The following is a 17605-nucleotide window of genomic DNA, read 5'->3' as shown; positions in this document are numbered from 1 at the left end:
AGGTGGCTGGAAACCTTGGTCGGCTTGGGGCGACTGCACCAAGGACTGCGGGGGAGGCCTGCAGACCCGCATGCGCACCTGCAAGCCCCTTCCCAACGAAGGCCTTGCCTGCGAGGGAGTCCTGGAGGAAGGAAGACTGTGCAATAGGAAAGCGTGCAATAGTAAGTGGAGGCATGTTCTCTTGCACGTGCGCGAGCAGTTTGACCTCGGGCAGAGCCCGCCTCTGCAGCCGCGGCACCGTAAATAACGAAGGGGGCTTCAGAGGCACAGCTAAGCTGCCGAAAGGCTGTGTCTGAGGGGCAGCCTGCGGTCGTGAGCCCCGGGGAGCGTGCGACACCGGTTGTGTGTGGTCCATCCCTGCCTGTCTTGCGGTCTCGCACACACACACACATGCTGACACACGCGTTGCAACACGCACGTATGCAGATTCAGAGCTTTCCTCCACAGACGGGGGGTTCATTTACAGCAATGCCTACATCAGGTATTCAAACTCTGCTGCAAAACCTATCACCAATGGCAAAATATATCCCTTAAAGGCATTTCTTTAACTGCTGACCTCTCGAGCCTCTTCCTGATAAATAAAGCATGCAGTTAGGAGAGATGCTACTCTTGATGCTTATGTCTCTTTCTGGCTTAGTTCACCTTCCCAGTCAAGTGCAATGTTGCTTCCCCTTCTTCTACAAAACTGCAGCCTACAGCAGTAAGATGTGCAGCCAGATCTGGCTGTTAAACAGCTCCGGACAAAACACAGGGCCTCGGAGAGGCAAAGTCTTTGGCAGAGGCTTTGCTCTCCTCCTGAAATACAGCCTCTTTCCAGGTCCTCTTCTCCAGAGGGCAGGGGACAGATTGTCAATGCCAGTCAGCAGGGAGATATTAATGCGTCAAGCTTATGACCCGCAGCACTTCCATTTCCAACACTTTTTTCACGGTAGCCAAGTAGAGCGGGGGATGGAGAAAAACAACAGCAGAAGAATCCCAGCCCAGCAAACGCAGGCGAATGGCTGATTATAATTATGCTCTTCTTTTTACTTCAAATTTGCAGTGAAGGATGTTTGAATAATTCCTCCAACTAGGCAAATAACTGGGGAAAGTTCAACTGTCTTCAAAGGCAGGGAAGTGTCTCCTGATAAAAGGGGAAGTTCAAATAGAGGGACGCAAATGAATTCTTCTAATAAGGGCTAAAATGATTTCATGCATTTTTTACCACTTCCATAAATTTAAATCTTGTTGCAATTAGGCGTTTTTTAAATTAAACTTTCTAGTATATTGAATTTCATCTTCTTGACTCACAGTTGCTAATTTCCTACCGAGGTTCGCCCACACTACGGAAATTTAACTGGTATCTCCCACACTTGCTGGTAACTTTGGAGCCTCAGCGCAGCTGTGGCTTGGGACCATGAGTGTATGAGTGCATCCATGTGTGGGCAGGGACCTGGAAGTCTCTTGATCTGAAAGGAGGGTCCAGCCGTAGGACATGAAGGCACCTGCATGGAGCTGTCTCCTAGAGAACAGTCCATACCGGTCTTCATGGGCACTTCTGTGGATGTGATCTGCAGGGAGAAGAAGGTGGAGACAGCACTGGTGGCAAGCAGAGGGGACTGTGCAGCTGTTCTTGGGACATGGGAGCATATGGGACAACAGGCAGAAAACCTCCTTAGAGTTCCCTGCTCCCTCCCATGCTGGATAAATGAGGTGGTGGGACACAGCAAACTCCAGACTCTCTTCCCAGGACATCTGTCCCAGGGCTTGACCATCTTCATAACCCTCCATGGGACCTGCTTCAATTCCTTCACATCCCTCTTGAGCTGAGGTGCCCGAGGTTGGACAGGGTTTTCCAGGTACAGCCTCACCAGCACTGAACAAGAGGCACAGTACCTTGCCTTGATCTTCTGGTTATGCTCCTCTCAACATGTTCCTGTATGCAGCTTGTTTGGTTTGCAGTGAGAGTGCCTTCTTGGGTTGTATTCAGCCTGGCATCCTCTTCATCATCCCAGTCCTCTCCAGTGGGGCTGCCACCCAGCCTGCACCGACCCATGGGGTTACTCTCTCTGGGGGAAAAACTTTGCACATCTTCATGCCAGCTCTCCTGAGGTTTCTGTTGCAAGGATGGGTGAGGAAGGACTATGTTTATCTAGGGAGGCTGGAAGTCTGGGTTGTGCTTCCAGCTCCGTTCATTGCACGGAGCAAAGCAGTGACAGACGAATTGCTATTTACTCACTTTTCTTTTCTGGAGTGCAACACTCAGAAAAGCTGACCCTGAGTGCGGAAAAGTCTGGTTGTGCCCCAGGGACTGTGATTCAATAAACAATTTCACTTGTGTTCCTGTCTTCCTTCTATTACACAGACAACCGCTGCTCCAAATTAAAGTGGGGTTAGTCTGGCTGAGCTTACTGGGGGAGAAAGGATCTTGAGCTCATTGGAAGACCCTAGTTTGGAAAGAGAGTACATTCACAGTGAGGCAGCACAAATTGATTTATCCCTTTAAAATACATAAAATAAGTTAATTCTGATTAATTTTCTCAAATGCCTCTTTTTAGACAAACCCCTAAGGCCCACTGTGATGCTTTAATGCTGGCAAGCTGGAAAGCATTCGAGGGAAGATGTGAGCAGTTACTTGCCTATTGCACAGCTTGAGGTCTGAGTTGCTGGCCAAGCAAGTTAGGTTAGAATAAGACAGAAATCACCACCGTCACCTTCAAAACAAGGGCAAAGACATCTCTTTACTTTAGCTTCTCCTTGCTAGCTTCTGCCTGAGTGTCTCAAACTGATGGCTGATTAGGCAGGGTGTTTTATCTCTTTATTCAGATCTCCTGAGACAGGGAGAAGGCTTAGTCTCATATGGGATGGGTTCTCAGTGGGAACAAACTGGGATGTTCCCACTCAACTCCCTGGAGCTACTCAGATGGATGCTTGCAGAGAATATGTGAAAGTTTCATTTGGTTGTTTTATTTGGCCCAGCCATGGAAAACGATGCTAGAGGGATCTAACCTTTCTTGTCCTCCTGCTGCCATCCTTCCTCTTCCAGAGCTGCTCCAGGTGGACCTTTAGCATGTCCTGCCACGTAGCAGTGGGCATGGTGGGTTTTGGCCTTTCCAGGAGATGTGACTGCTTGTAGCAAGGTCACAAATACACATGTAGCCACACGTGGCTGCCAAGGCTGAGTCTGAACGTGCTGCAACGGGGTCTCCTGCTTGATGACCATCCTCTATGCCTCTCAGCTAAATTTCCCCAGGGATGCCCACCCAAGCCCAAGGACGCACGAGCCAGGGAAACTATTTCCGTAGGAAAAACCTGAAGCCTTAAAACACAAAAGAAAACTGGAACGAAGGCTCATCCCAAACTGGAAATGGAACTTTGTCTGGGAACAACAGCCCTGCTTGAGCAGAGGAGTCATTTTTCATGGCAGGCATTCGGCTCAAGAGAGCTAATCTGAAAGACAACATTCAGTGTTTGTTATAACTCTGATTATTCCTTGCTAGAGGCAGAGAACCCAGTGATATCTTCCTCTCCGGTACAGACAGGGGAGATTTCCTCCATCTGTTGGATTTGGCCAGAAGCTGCTATTGTATAGAGAGAAGAAAAAAAATAGGGAAAAGAAAAAAAAAAAAGCCAACCTAAGCATGATGAAAAGTGCTTGCAGAGCAGCTATCTGGGCCCACCCCCTTTGGCTCGAAGGGGCAACCGCAGTGCTCCAGTGGCCCCGCTTGGCTGTGCGGTGCTAAAAGCTGTGATTGCTGACAAACTGGCACGCGGAGGGCCCTGGAGGGGAAGCTGGATGGGCGACACGGCAGGACAATGTCCAAGTCAGAGCGGGGATGTCACGGGTCTGACCCCAATGCTGGAATTCAGCAGTGCCGAAGAGATGCAAGAACAATCAGAGATGTAGGCAGCCTGCATTGATTCCTGGGGAATGAAATCAGCAGAGGAGCCAGCTGAAATCCTGCCATCCCATCTGGCAAAGGCAATGCAAAACCATCTCTGACATTTATGAATATGCAGATCAGGCAAACACATCTCCCCTCATCTGGGAGATGGAAGGCCACATCCTGCCTTCAGGTGTTGCAGTGTGAAACCAGTGTGGTCCCATCAACCCTGCCGGATTTCCAGCATGGGAATGGGATCAGGATCCGGCCTTTCAGCTGAATAAACATTAGTAGTGTGAAGAAATGCATGTTCCACATGACACTGAAAAGGCTGCAACTTAGTGTTGTTTTCTGCTGCCCCTGAACTGTATTAAAAATAGCCCTTTTGCTGCAACCACAAACAGAGCTGAAATATCCTGGGTGTGCGTGTGTCTGTGTGTGAGAGCATCTTCATTCCCCGAAGGCAAGGCTAGATACTGTTGCAAGCTGGAACAGCATCTTGTCCTATATGTAACTGTCTGCTGCTGCTCGGAGTGACGTCACCATGTTCCCCCCTTTTAATGCTACTTTGGACATTTCTTATCTGGGAGTCCCGGGTCTCACATTGACATTTTCACAAGTCTCCAATGTTCAAACTGAAAGTCTCTGGGCCATTTCCTTAGTTGGTGCAGTTGCCATGTACCCGGTGGTTTCCAGGATGACCCCTTCTATACTGGCAGTAGAGCACGTCCTGAATACACGGTTGTTAGGAGGTGTTAGTGATTCTGCCCTTCCCAGTTTTACACAATTAGCAGTTGCTAGATGCCCCAGAAACTCCATAGCCCACAGCTTCTCCTTTGGTTTTACTGCACTGGAGATATATTTACCCCCCCCATTTTTTTTTTTTTAGTAATGTCTTTTCACTCTTTGCTCTGCTCCATCCCTTCTTCCTCTCTGAGGTCCCTTGAATAATTTTCACGGTCTGGCTCAGACTGCTGTTTTCTTTGTCCCTCCTGTTTGGGGGATCAATATAGAGGGAAGAGTGTGTGGCTTTGGGAGACATGCTTGAACATTAGAGACTTAGCCCAGAACATCACAAAATCTCTGCATTAGATGTTTTTCCCTTGGCTGTGCTGGAAGGGGCTGTCTGATGAGTTACATGCTCTCATCAGAAGCGTTGGTCACCAGCTTCCTCTTCCCAATAATATCAGCATTGCATGATTATCCTTCCCATCTTTGTCTTAGGTGTGTTTTTTCTAAAATCCCAATTGCTTGCCTCCTGCTTGTGATTGAAACTTCTCTGGGTTCCCTCCAGGAGCATTATTTCTCTAGCTCTCCTGCTAGCTTCTCTTAAGTGTTGGGTATTTCTCCCATGTGCCATCCCAGGTTATTTATACGGCTGGGTTGCAAATCATGCCTAGGTCTTCCTTTGATGCTGGCATTGCTCCTCTCTGCTGACCCCACTGTGGGAAGCGAGCTGCTGAAATCCAGCCAGTTCCCTACTGCCTTCATCATGCAGCGCGCATCCCATAAAGTCCTGGGGCATAAACCCACTACAGAGCTTTGCTTGCACTGATTTCGTCTCATGCATAAGCGATGTGGTTTCTCCCTGCTTCATTCATTCAGGGATGATTTTCACATATTTATTCTTATTAACTATTCAAATTAAATCTGTGCCAGGCTCCGTGTTAAATGGGGCCTGACCTGCTTCTCCGCAACACCTTTTTCAAGGGCTGGAAACCGTGCCTACTGCAGCAGAGCAACACTGGCACGGGCCTGGAGCCAGTCCCTGCTGGGGAAGGCTTGGGGCAAGGCAACAGGGTGAGGCGTTCAGCTGCTAGACCTGATCGCCTTTAATTAGGATGAGCAATAACAGCGCGGGCCTGTCACATCTGCCGGGGAGCGAGGGAAATGATGCAGCACATCCGAGACCAGGATCAGCTATTAGGAGACACCGAGTACAACTAAGTGGCAGGAGGAGGGCCGGGGTGGTTTCATCCTGAGGTGGCACAAGGGGCCGTGTCGGGGGATTTGCCTCATAGCGCTGGCTGGGCAACGCGATTGAGCAGCGCAAAAACGCTCCCTTGTGAGGAGCAAACCGACCGCGACAGAGGGAAAGGCTTTGGGGTGCCAACGTGGGTGCTAAGCCACCCTGGCAATACCCCCTGCTCCGGTGGCAGCGGCCACTTGTCTCCTGTGCAGGCACAGAACGGACGTGCCGCGGGAGCTGTTTCTGCAAGCCACTAACACCGTTTCTTTGGAAAATCCCCCAGCGGGCAGTTAAATGCTGCTCCTTGTGTCCTGCACTGTGGTGGCTTTCAGCTGCAGAGCTCCCGGGTGACCGGGAAGCGCTCGAGAGTGGCAGCCCTTCAGACCAGGGAAATGTCTTTAGGTGCTTCCAGAAAAATTGGAGATGAGGGAAACTGACTGCATTTAAAATTTTTACTTCGATCCTTTCTCTTTTCTATCTTCTCTCCTTCCTTCTGTCCTGCCTCCTGCCTCTCTGTCCAACCATCCACCCATTGATGCTCACCAGGTGCTGCTGATATATTCAGTCCCAGGTTTTCCTATCACCTTCCCTGCTCCGAGCAGCCGACAAATCCATTCAAATGCCACATCTGCACCTTCCTGCCTGCCCCATTTCTCCTCCCGGATAATATGAGTCTCTGGGGAGCCTTTGGGATTTACAGCAGCCTGGAATTTTTTTTTTTGTGGGTTTTCAGGGATTTGACCCTTTTAACAAAAGGACTGAAATCAGAGCAGATCAAAATATGGGCTATTTCCAGCAATGGCTGGAGGGATGGTGGGAACGGATCAGGGTTTGAGATGCATCTAGTACCTCAGAGTGTGGATCTAATTAAAGCTGTCCCCTAAGTGAACTCTGTACACAGGATATTGGAAAAATACTTGGAGGTTGCTTTTTCATAAACTAAATCTCACATAGGAAGGTTCCAGGGCTTTGCAGGTATTAAAAACTTAAGATTTGGCTGTTTCTATTTCAGTAAAGAACCTGGGGGGAAAAAAAAACATAGAACATAGATGTATGCAAGTATTAGGATATTTGTAGTCCTGATGTCCAGACAAATGGAAACCTGCCCTCGATGAGGGCAGGCAGGTGACTGTCCCACGCCGTGTCCTCCAGCCAGCAGCCTGCAACCAGTCTGTGCTGCGAAGGTTTGGAGCCGTCAGCATGACCAGCCCCTAGGCCCTGTTTTGGGACTAAGGTAATGGGGAATTTGCTTCACAGTTTCACAGCCTAGATGGGCCTCGTCCACGAACCAAGCTGCAGAATGTAAAGTCTGGCTCCTGGCAGGGACTCTCTGAATCATTCCTCTCCCTCCTCTGCTTTCCCTTTTTGGATGGCAATAAGGACTCCTGCCACCACATTGAAGCTTCATTAACCTTTACTAATTTTCCCAAGGTTCCAAGATCGAATTTGTCACCATTTCATCTCTTTGCAGTTTGTACTTCTTGAAAAGATGTCTGACTGTTTTACCTCCTCGGGGAAAAAAGATCCTCTGTCTGGTACCTGCTGTTTGGAAACAAACCGGTTGCCAGATCGCAGATTACTAGAGCTCAGCTCTGCTCTCTGCTATGCTGCACGACTCTGATGGAGTCAGCTGCGCTCTCCTGACGTGCAGAGGGCAGCCCTCGTGAGTGGGATTCAGCTGCTAATGCTTGGTTGCTTGTCTGTTTACTACTGGTTTCGAAGGAACAGGGATGCGTGCTGTCCATCGGGAGTTAAATTTTCTCACTTTGCAGTGGTCTCGACACCATGGTCTTCAGCAGGAGAGTTTCACTGATCGCTGGACACTAGGATCAGGAGCTTTGCTTGTTCACCAGAGTTGCAAAGGTGTTCAGTCTTAGCTCTGTTGGCCCAGCAGTCACTTTGCTGATACCAAGCCTTCATCCCTCCTCTTTCCTGGTGGTAGGGTAGGGTTTGGGAAGGAGACAATCTTTTCAGCCATCCCTTTCCTTTTCCAATCATGTCCCCTCACATGCCTGCTTCACTCAGCATTTTCTGGATGCTCTGCAGAGCATTGCTAAGTAGATACACTTTGCAAGGCAGAGTTTTACACACAAAAAAACAACGCCACTCTTCACCACAGATCTCAAAACACTGCCAGGGATGGTGGGATTCACTGTCAGCGTACCTGAAAAGGCTAAACCCTCCACAAGTTCCTAAGGCTGCCCAATCTCACCGGAGGCTTCCTAGCAAAGGGTATGGACACACTGGAAATTCATTGCATCTGACTAAATCAGGCATAGGGATCCGATTCTGCATGGTCCCATGTCTCACTGAAACCAAGGGTTGAACCGCCAGCCAGACCGAGTCTTGCAGGCTGGCTCGGTGCGAAAGCCCCAGGGAAGGCTGGTGGTCAGGGGTGTTGGGCTGGAAGGCAGGTGGTCGTGTGAACCAAACGTCGCAGGTTGCTGTTGTTTATACAAATGTAACCTTTGTAGTGAAAGATCTTGCAGAGTGAACCAAGGTGTATTTACATGACCCATTACCTTGCCATAGCCAATGGACGCTATAATTCCAGAAGCCAATCGCTGAGGTCCACAGATAACAGAAAGCGAGAGGACACTGACGAACTGCAGCACTACGGGTACCCTGCACCTCAAATAGGTAAGCTCTGACCTACCACAACAGCCTCTGGAGCTGGCACTCTACCTGGTAACTGAGTGTCCCGGCTGTGCTGGGCTGACTGCATTGACTTGCTTTGCTGTTTCAATGACACAGCTAACCAACTCTTTTCCTCCCAGGTTAGCATGGGCATACCCTGCCAGTAAGTCAGACAATGAGCAAATGGTCATCCCCCAGTTCGATCCCATCCCATTGCACTGATAAGGGTTTTGTGTTGTTGCCGTTAGCCAGAGAAGGCAAAAAGAGATAGACACTATGCCCTAACCAGACCACGCTTCTCGCAGATTGCTTCTCATCACCCTGCCTACTTCTAAGTCACTGCTTTGTCTGAACTATCTAAACAGCCATGGTTCATTAAGCCAAAGCTGACTTGACTGTGATATAGCCTTTTTTTTCTGATGTTCATGTCATACCTTTCCATTGACCACAGAAGGAGATGTGCAGGGTGTGATGGGAAGAGAGCAGGACATTTTCCTCTGTCACTGGATCTTCAGTGCTGTGCAGGGATTCGTGTCTGACAGGCTCTGCAGCAGGACCCTCCTGCAACAGGAGGGGAATAAGATTTAGTAGTATTAGAGAGTGTGATCTGGGAAGACAGCAATGAACTGGACCTGGACATACGCCCAGACCAATCTGGAGAGGTTTTGTGCTTTTTTTTTTTTACTGCTGCCTTTCATGGCAGGAGCTCAACACATCATGCTCCTAGGTAAAGCAAGCTGCAGGTTAAAACAGTTGTCTAGCAGCTTTACAAACAGTCTGTGCTCTAGAAAGGCTTCAGAAGGGTGATTAAAAGAGCCAGAGCTGCAGCACAGATTATAAGGGAGAGGGGTTCATATTCTGGTGTAAATCAGCTGTGCTCCATCAGAACCAGCAGGACTCTGCCAGTTTGCAGCAGCGACCAGCGTTACAAGACAGCACTGTAGCACAGGGCTCTGGGAGGGATCCATCAATGGATGGGGTTGCGGCTTTCACCAGGCAGCAGGGCATCATCTGAATTTCCTCCCTACCTTTCACTGACTCTGGCCAAGGAGAGAATGAACAGGCCAGAGCTGCGGGTGCAGGGAGGGGCAGAGCTCTTGTTCATGAGCCCTCGGGAGCCTTGTCTTGCGGAGATGGACACGGACCTCGGGTGGGAGCAGCGCTGCTGCCTGTGCCAGCACTGACCGCTGGCAAAGAGCTCCGGTGGAGGGCTGGTTGTTGCACTGTTGCAACCTGGTGAAGCTTGGCTCACTCTCTAAGAGTCTGTGTGTCCAAAGGAGTGGAAGAAAAGGAAGGTCTCATGACGTTCCCCAGTGTTGTTGCTCTGCCTGGTCTCAGGTGCTTTCCTAGTGCTCCAGCCTGTAGCCCAGCCATCAGGTTTATGGCTTGGTATTTCCTCCTGCCATGCAGCTGGATTCTGCATCTGTGCTCAGCGACATCTCTATTAAATCTCTGCTGTCATAGTCCCTGCTGTACAGTAGCTGCCTTGGGTCATGATGTCCCTGAGTGCAGTGGGGACTGTGAGACACCCCTGGGAAGAAGCGCATTGTCCTGCCACGAGCTTGCCACGCTTCTGTCGCTATCCCAGGAGCAGCAACTGCAGCCAGATCGTTAAGGAAAGCAGGACAGAGGAGATGTAAAGTTAAGACCAGGCAGAGGGTACAGCCCAGAGATGGATTTGGAGGGAGTCTCTAGCTGGGCAGACCGATACAAAACCCAAGCCTTGCCATGGAACAAATCAACACAGCTCGTAGGGTCTATGCCATTTCACATCCTCTCAGTACCTGGAAAAATATGAAAAATGCCAGCTACGGGGACCAGGGTGAGGGGATGGCCCTGCCCAGCTGAAGGCCAGTGTTTACTCTTGCCAGCCCTTTTTAGCCCTGGTGTCCAGGTCCTGTTGGCCTGTGGGCTCTGGCACAGTTGTGCTCTCAGCTGTGATGCTGCTGGCTGGCAGTGTGTCCCCCCTCCCCAGCAATAGCACAAGAGTGAGATCCAACCCAGCAGGTCCCTGGCACTGGTGCTCCCAGCTCAGCCCACACACTGCTTCCAGGAGGCCTTTGCCAAAGGCAGGATGTGAACGAAGAAGAGGCAGCACGTGGCGAAATGTCGGATTGACAAGAGGTGCCAGAAAAAGGGGCTTCTGGCGGAGGAATGACAGCAATGTGTCGCTCCATTAATGCTGAGAGAGGAAGTGTCACAGAGAAGCTGCAGGCACTGACAGGGACTCTGCAGCCGGCTGAGTTTTCTGTAAGGCCAGATCAGTTACTGTCAGGGCTGGCCAGGTGCTGGAAAGGATCCTGGATTGCACTGCTACTTCCCAGTGGAGTGATGCCCAGCGTGTCTCCTCCCGAGGCACCTGCCATGCCCGCTGTAGCTGCAGAAGTGTCCCTGGGCTCCAGAAGAGGTGCTACAGCTGGCCCTGTGGGAGCAGGAGACTTGGCCGTGCAGCTCTGCAAAGGGCCACCTTCCCACGCAAAGCGAGGGGGCCTTCTCCCTGCTAACTCCTTCCAGGCGCTAGTTGGCACCTTGCTGATCTCCACGCTAGCCTGGAGCACCACAGGACACATCAAAGGGTGGTGCTTCAGAGATAAGTCTCAGGCAACAGTTATGATGGAGGACAGTGCAAGGCCCCTCATGTCCCCTCGGGGATGAAGCCCATATGGTGGTTTTGCATTTCTTCCAGGTCTGGTTGTATGGCAAGGGCCTGCGTGCTGAGCCATACTAGAGGGCTGTCAGGATGGATGAGCATGGCAGATTCTTGCCCTTATATTGATAAGCAAAGCTGAGATCCATTCCTGGGATAAATCATCAGAAGGCATTGCAACCAGTGATTCACATCAACTGTGTCTGGCTCACAGGCATGCAGAAATTCTGCTCATGAACACTTTTGGAAAGGGGTGATATTCTACTTTTTTTGGGTGGGGAACAAAGCAGCTTGTAGGCCTGATGCCAAGAGGTTCTGACAGCCCCTCAGGACTAGGTCTGGCATGGTTTGAAACTTAGTTGTATTTCTTCTGCAAGCGTTGAGACTTGACTGGACATAGTACCCCAGCTGACTGAGATAAACTGCTTAGTTTGAAACTATACCAAACCAAAAGAAATAACCAGTACTTGATAAATAAATTACACTCTGGATTTAAAAACTGGAGACTGGTGCAATGATAATTGAGGAGATTTGCCTTTATTGATACTGTGAAACGGCAAAGGCCAAAAAATAAAGAAGGGGAAAGAGACAGAAGAGGTGGAATTTGGGTCAAAGTGACCATTCATTCATCTAATGACACAGTAATTCTTGTCTGGAGAAGGATCTTGCAAAACCGCAGTCAAGCCTGAGTGGGGAGGTGGTGGGATGGCAGGTTTTCCAAGCCATGAGTCACTGATGGGAGAAACCACTACATCTCTGCAGGCTTCCTCTGTCCCCTCTCCGGTCTATCAGAAATACTTCTGGGTACAGACTGGCAGCCTTTAACTAGGCACCGAAGAGGAAAAAGCAGGATGACATGTGAGACGATGAAACCAGGACAGTGCTGCCACAGCGGGACTGGAGACCAGCTGAAAAATGCCAGCCCTCTGCCACTGAGGGATGTGGTGCTGCTGGGTGGAGCAGTGGGGAGGTTGCTGCAAGGTTGATGGAGGAGTTTGGGCATGGTTCTCTAAGCAGTGCAAAGTCATCATCTGTGTGGGGTCTAGGCAGGGTAGGCAGCTGGGAAGGTTGGGCTCTGTGGGCCAAAGAGGGATCTTCTGGAGTCTGGGCCATCCTAGATGGCACCTGCTGAAATGGTGGTACCAAAAAGGTAGCTTGCCAGTAGTGAACTCCTAGTGTCACAGGACTGCCTATCTAACAGAGCCAGCTGAGTACCAGCATTTATTGGAAAGGGAGTCTAATTACCGTGGAAATCTAGATCTCTATATACCAGGAAATCCAGTACTTGGGAAAGAGGATATGGGAGAGATGCTTCCTTGAAGCCTCAAGGCCTCAAAACATGCGCTGTCTCCTACGGATCCCAGAGAAAGACCAGTGTTCAATAACGTTTGCCTAACTGGAGCCAGTCGGGTAGATTAATCTGACATGGAATGAAGCAGTATTGAACAACTTTGGCTTAATGAACACAATCAGTTATGTCCAATGTCCATCCCCCTAAAGAGGCAGTGAGGGAGGCAGGCAGCGTGCAGACTGCAAGGGGAATGCATTTCGCTTGACTCCTGATCTTGTTAGAGTGAAGCCATACGGCGAAAAGAGGAGCTCACGATAACGTTTGCAACAGCATAGGTGAGATGGGGAAAGACTCATCCTTACCTCCATCTCTTACTGGGTCCAGCCATATTCTGTCAGTTGGAACAGCAGCCAGGTAAAAGGTAGATGAAAGAATTAAAGCCTGATCTGCCTTACACCAAGGACAGGTCTTCCTCTAAGCTTTCCCGCTTTAACAGGCCTGTACATATTGTCTGCTTTGATATGTAGTTCCACCTGCCTCCTACTAGCAGGATTATTTTTAACTATCAACTCTCTGAATGGCTGGAACCATCCAAAGCAGATTTTCTGAAAACCACAACGCATATTGAATAATGTAGGTATCAGCACCCAAAATCCCAATGAGCAGATAAATGAACTGGAGCTTTTAAATTGTTGCTTTGCCATGAACACTTGAAATCTGGAATAAACTTTTATTGCAAGCTGACAAATCTCATTGAGATGCTAGTAAATAAATACACCACCTTTAGAAGGAAGTCAGATGTGCACAGTTTTAGGTCACCTTAGGTGGTATCACAGCTGATACCTTCAGTATTACTGTGCATTTTGGTGGTCCCTGGCGCTTACAGTCCCCATGATGACTCCTGTATTGACACTGATTTTCATGCAGTCGGTTTCTAGTGCTTGCTGCCCTACAAGCAGGCTGAGATCTCAAGCAGCAGCAGCCCAGAACTAGGGTCTCTCTCACACTCCATGTTGCAGCTGGTCAGTCCAATGCGGGATCCACTGTCCAGCTTTGTCTGGGGAATTTGGTCATGGGGCAGGACACAAGTCAACATGTTGGGTGCAGCTCAGTCTGTGCCACATTGTAGGGCCCTTTAAGTCATGCTCACCAACTCCACCCAGTGCTGCAGTCCTTCTTGTTTGGCCATCCACCATGGTCTACCAGACGCATCTTGTTATGATGCAACATGGTGCTGTCTGATGCTTTGAAGAACTTGCTACTAGAGGGACATGCCCCTATATTATGCAACCTCAAAGATGTGTTTTTGGTGTTTATTGTTGCCATATGCCTGTGTACTATACATACCAAATGTTATGTTCTAGGTTTATCATGTGTAATTATTAGTAATACATTGAAAAACTAAAAACCCAAACAATACAGAGCTTAATTAAATGAAACAGAGCAGGCTTTTGTTTTCATACAGGGAGAGAAAGACATTTTCTCAGGGGTAGACTACTGCCTATGTAAACTCATGGAAAACTCTGCCCTTTCCCTGCCCATACCACATTTTTGGTGACTTTTTTTGAGGCTATGGCCTGGGTGAAGCACCACTGTCAGGACTGTGTGCTTGCAGGGATATTAATGACAGAGGAAATATGTCTCTTTCTCTCCTTTCCAACCCCACCTCATGGTTGATGGGATGCTTTTATTGTCCTTTCCAATACTGCCCCATCAGGTAAGTAGTTGAGAGGGAACGTACCATATCTGGGGACAGTCAACCTTGTTCCGTATGTATTGTGTTATCAAGCAGCTGTTCTCCACAAGGATAAGATGATAAGAGAAGCCTTGGTGGGATTACTCCAGCCAATGTCCTTCTCATGCACTGTCACCTTGTATTTTGTGTCCTCTTCTGCTGCCAATCTGCACTGGGGAGATAGGAGTTGAATCTCTATCAATTCTCCATTTATGGGCATGTTTACTATCCTTATCTAATCACTGTTACCATCCCAGAGTGGGGTATATATATCCCAGCTCACGTGGTGCTACAGCGGTTAAACCATCATCAATGGTGGAACCTGCCCTGACCAGTGTCCTGATGCTTCTACAGTCTCTTTCCCCCTTTTTTGTGTTACAACTCTAAGAAACATTTCCTAAAAAAACCTTTTGGACCATTGACAACCTTTAAATTTTTTCACAAATCCCTTTGCACCCTTGCTGTCACACCAGATGTAGGACACATTGCAAAGCTTCATGGATTGCCAGTGGTTGGTGGAATACAGTTTGGAAATCACTGCCCCAGAGTTCAGGGACCAATGATGCCGTGTCCTCACCTTCTGCTCCAACCCCAACAGGTGATCCCGCAGCAGAGGAGTGGTCCCCATGGAGCGTGTGTTCGACTACCTGCGGGGAGGGCTGGCAGACCAGGACAAGGTTCTGCGTATCGTCTTCCTACAGCACTCAGTGCAGCGGCCCTCTCCGGGAGCAGAGACAGTGCAACAACTCTGCCGTGTGCCCAGGTGGGCTGAGTGCTCCATCCATGAATGAGCAGAAGGGGAAGGGAGGCAGAGTGCATGGAGTATTGACTGCCCATGATATCTTCTCACACCTACAGTAAAGGCTGGAACGCAACAGATCAGGTTTTCAGCCCTGGTAATGAGTTCAGTGCACTCTGTAGCCTAATGCCTTCCTAATTCCTTGACCTAAATCACAAGCACCCACAGGCAGAAAGGGGGAAGATGAGATGAGGGTTTGTTGTTTGTTCACCAGGTTGTGAACCTGGTTCACAAAGAGTTAGCTTGACAACTAACTTATTCTCTTTGTGCTCTAAAGGCCTGCAAGTGCATAGCAGGTGATTGGAGACAGACTCCCCCCCCCTTCTCTTTTTACCATAAAGCCTCATAAGCCCTTGACAGATCAAATCCCAGTGGGTGGCCTGTGGTTCTGCATGCTTTTGATAATTCCATGTTTTTTAAATGAAATGGACACATGTGAATCTGAAAGGATTATGCCCTTGTGGGGAGTTTCCAAGCACGGGACAGATTGGGAAAGAGAAACAGCAGATGACACCTTGGACCTTCAGTTGCTCAAAGCCCAACACTCTGCATACCATTGCAAAGTCCACATGAAAAACTTATTCTGCTGGTTTGTTTAAGAAGTGAGCCAACCCTCCTCACTGCTTTCATATTCCTTCTTCCACAGTTCTGATGAACAAACATGGTCTGGGGGACCTGGGCATTATTTTGAAGAGTTGTGATATTAAACTAGGCGTGTTATTGACAACTCCAGACCATCGACATCGTTGTTCAAAACCAATGGTGAAAACACTAAGCTGGTTCTCCTCTTCTTCTCTGCATTTTTCCCTCTAATTACCTCTTGTCATGTCAGGTGCCTGGTGATAGTTATAAAATGATAGATTTGAACTCCATTTCCTCAGGTCAGTGGATCAGCCACTGTTAGAAACAGATGACTTCTTTGTCCATCTGGGATGTGTACCAGGTACTTCCAACTCAGGATTCTTAGAAAGGTAGAGCCTTCCTAAGGACTAGGAAGTTCCCATCTCTTTTTTTTATTGTTATTATTTTCTGAAGCATGACTGATTTTGTGTTCACTTCTCCAGCTAAAGCTGGAAGTGATGAAGTCCCTTAAGAGACATCAGTACATTCTGGTAACATTTGGCCTCTAGAGATTATGGTCACTAACCTTTCATAAATAACTTGGCCAGATTGGATTAGATTAGATTGGATAAAATTAGATTAATATAGATTAGAAGTCTTTGGATGTCTAATTCTTGGAATTACCAGTGATGACCAGAACAGTGTGGTGCATGTTGCATGCCCACTTTTTTCTTTTGAGTCTCCCCAGGTTTGCCCCTATGATGTCACTGCTGTATGACAGTAATTAGGAGACACATTACACCTTTTCTGAGAGCTTGAAAAGCTGTAGCCTTTGAAGATTCAATGGTAAAAAATGATGAGATAGGGGAATAAAGACAAGAAGCGACAAAATGATGGTGACGCTATTCTCCAAAGGGCTTTTTTGCTCCTCTCTAGCTAATTACACCTTTTGTTCAAAAAATGCCCTCTCCCTGGGCTCAAAAATCAGAAGAAATAGGGTCAATTTAAAGTACATTAAGATTTATTTCACGTAGGCTGGAAAGTGAGAGACACTTGGTGCCAATACCAAATCATAAAAATTACACGATGTTCCTGTTGCACATTTCAGGCTGGTTTGTTCTTGGCCTTCCTACACTAGTTTCTCACATACTGCTTATTCTGGGTGGGAAGATGCTGCGCTCTGTGGGCTCACTCACTGGGTCTCCAGACCTGCTCTGGAAAGGAGACTTATTTCTTCTTCTTTGATTTCAGTGCATGGCACCTGGGATGAGTGGTCTCCATGGAGCCTGTGCTCTTCCACATGCGGGAGAGGATACAGGGATCGGACCCGCACATGCAAGCCTCCTCAGTTTGGTGGGAACCCCTGCGAGGGCCCAGAAAAACAAACAAAGTTCTGCAACATTGCACTTTGCCCAGGTAAGGCAGTTCGAGATACGGAGTGTTCCCTCCAGCAGGTCTCCCGAACCCCGAGAAGGCCATTGTGTTTGTCACTGAGCAGGTGTCCAGATGTCCATCTGTGCTGAATGAGCACACAGATTGCACTGTCCCAAAAAGGATCCTCCACTGCAGGAAGGAACACATTGAAGGAGCAATCTAGAGGAATCTTCTGGGTGTATTCATTTCGGCATTGTGTGAGGTTCAGATTTCCCCTCTACAGTAATTTCCTGAGGACATGCTACATGGGATAGACCTGGGCTGGCTCAGCTGTCACTACTTTTTGCAAGACCATCTTACACTTCTTATTTATGATGCTCAGTGGATGGTTTGAAGCTGTTTTGCCCAACTGGGCTTGTTTTTCTGGAATTAATAATTTTGATTGCTAGTATTATATATGCCTGGATTTCACTATATATGCAAGCTCTCTGTGTACTTGATCCTGCCTTGGGCAGTGACATAGACGGAGGGGTTTCTGAGAGCCTTCCCTGACATATTTTTGATACTTTGAGGAACTTCTTTCCTACCCCTAGATTTCACTTCCAAACATCCCTCCCCAAGTTTTACTTTGAAACGTCAGAAAGGAACCTCAGAGGAAATGGCTTTTACCAATTGGAAATCCATTTGCACTTCTGTAGCTTCTTCCTCCAAAACAGATGGGCCTTGAGT

At 48.5% G+C, this 17605-nt stretch overlaps 1 protein-coding gene across 1 annotated transcript in view; it reads left to right on the top strand.

Moving 5' to 3' along the window:
- The window catches only part of ADGRB1 (adhesion G protein-coupled receptor B1), a 206502-nt gene that overhangs the window by 44534 nt on the left and 144363 nt on the right, over nt 1-17605 (top strand). The window contains exons 2-5 of the mRNA XM_067290107.1: nt 3-161; nt 8365-8472; nt 14741-14905; nt 16754-16916. Coding sequence (XP_067146208.1) covers nt 3-161; nt 8365-8472; nt 14741-14905; nt 16754-16916 — 595 coding nt within the window. The remainder of the gene's footprint in view (nt 1-2; nt 162-8364; nt 8473-14740; nt 14906-16753; nt 16917-17605) is intronic.

This window comes from Apteryx mantelli, chromosome 2 (assembly GCF_036417845.1).
Source record: "Apteryx mantelli isolate bAptMan1 chromosome 2, bAptMan1.hap1, whole genome shotgun sequence".
NCBI classification, from domain to species: Eukaryota; Metazoa; Chordata; class Aves; order Apterygiformes; family Apterygidae; genus Apteryx; species Apteryx mantelli.
The sequence above is the reverse complement of the archived record's forward strand: the minus strand, read 5'-3'. Positions and strand labels throughout refer to the sequence as shown.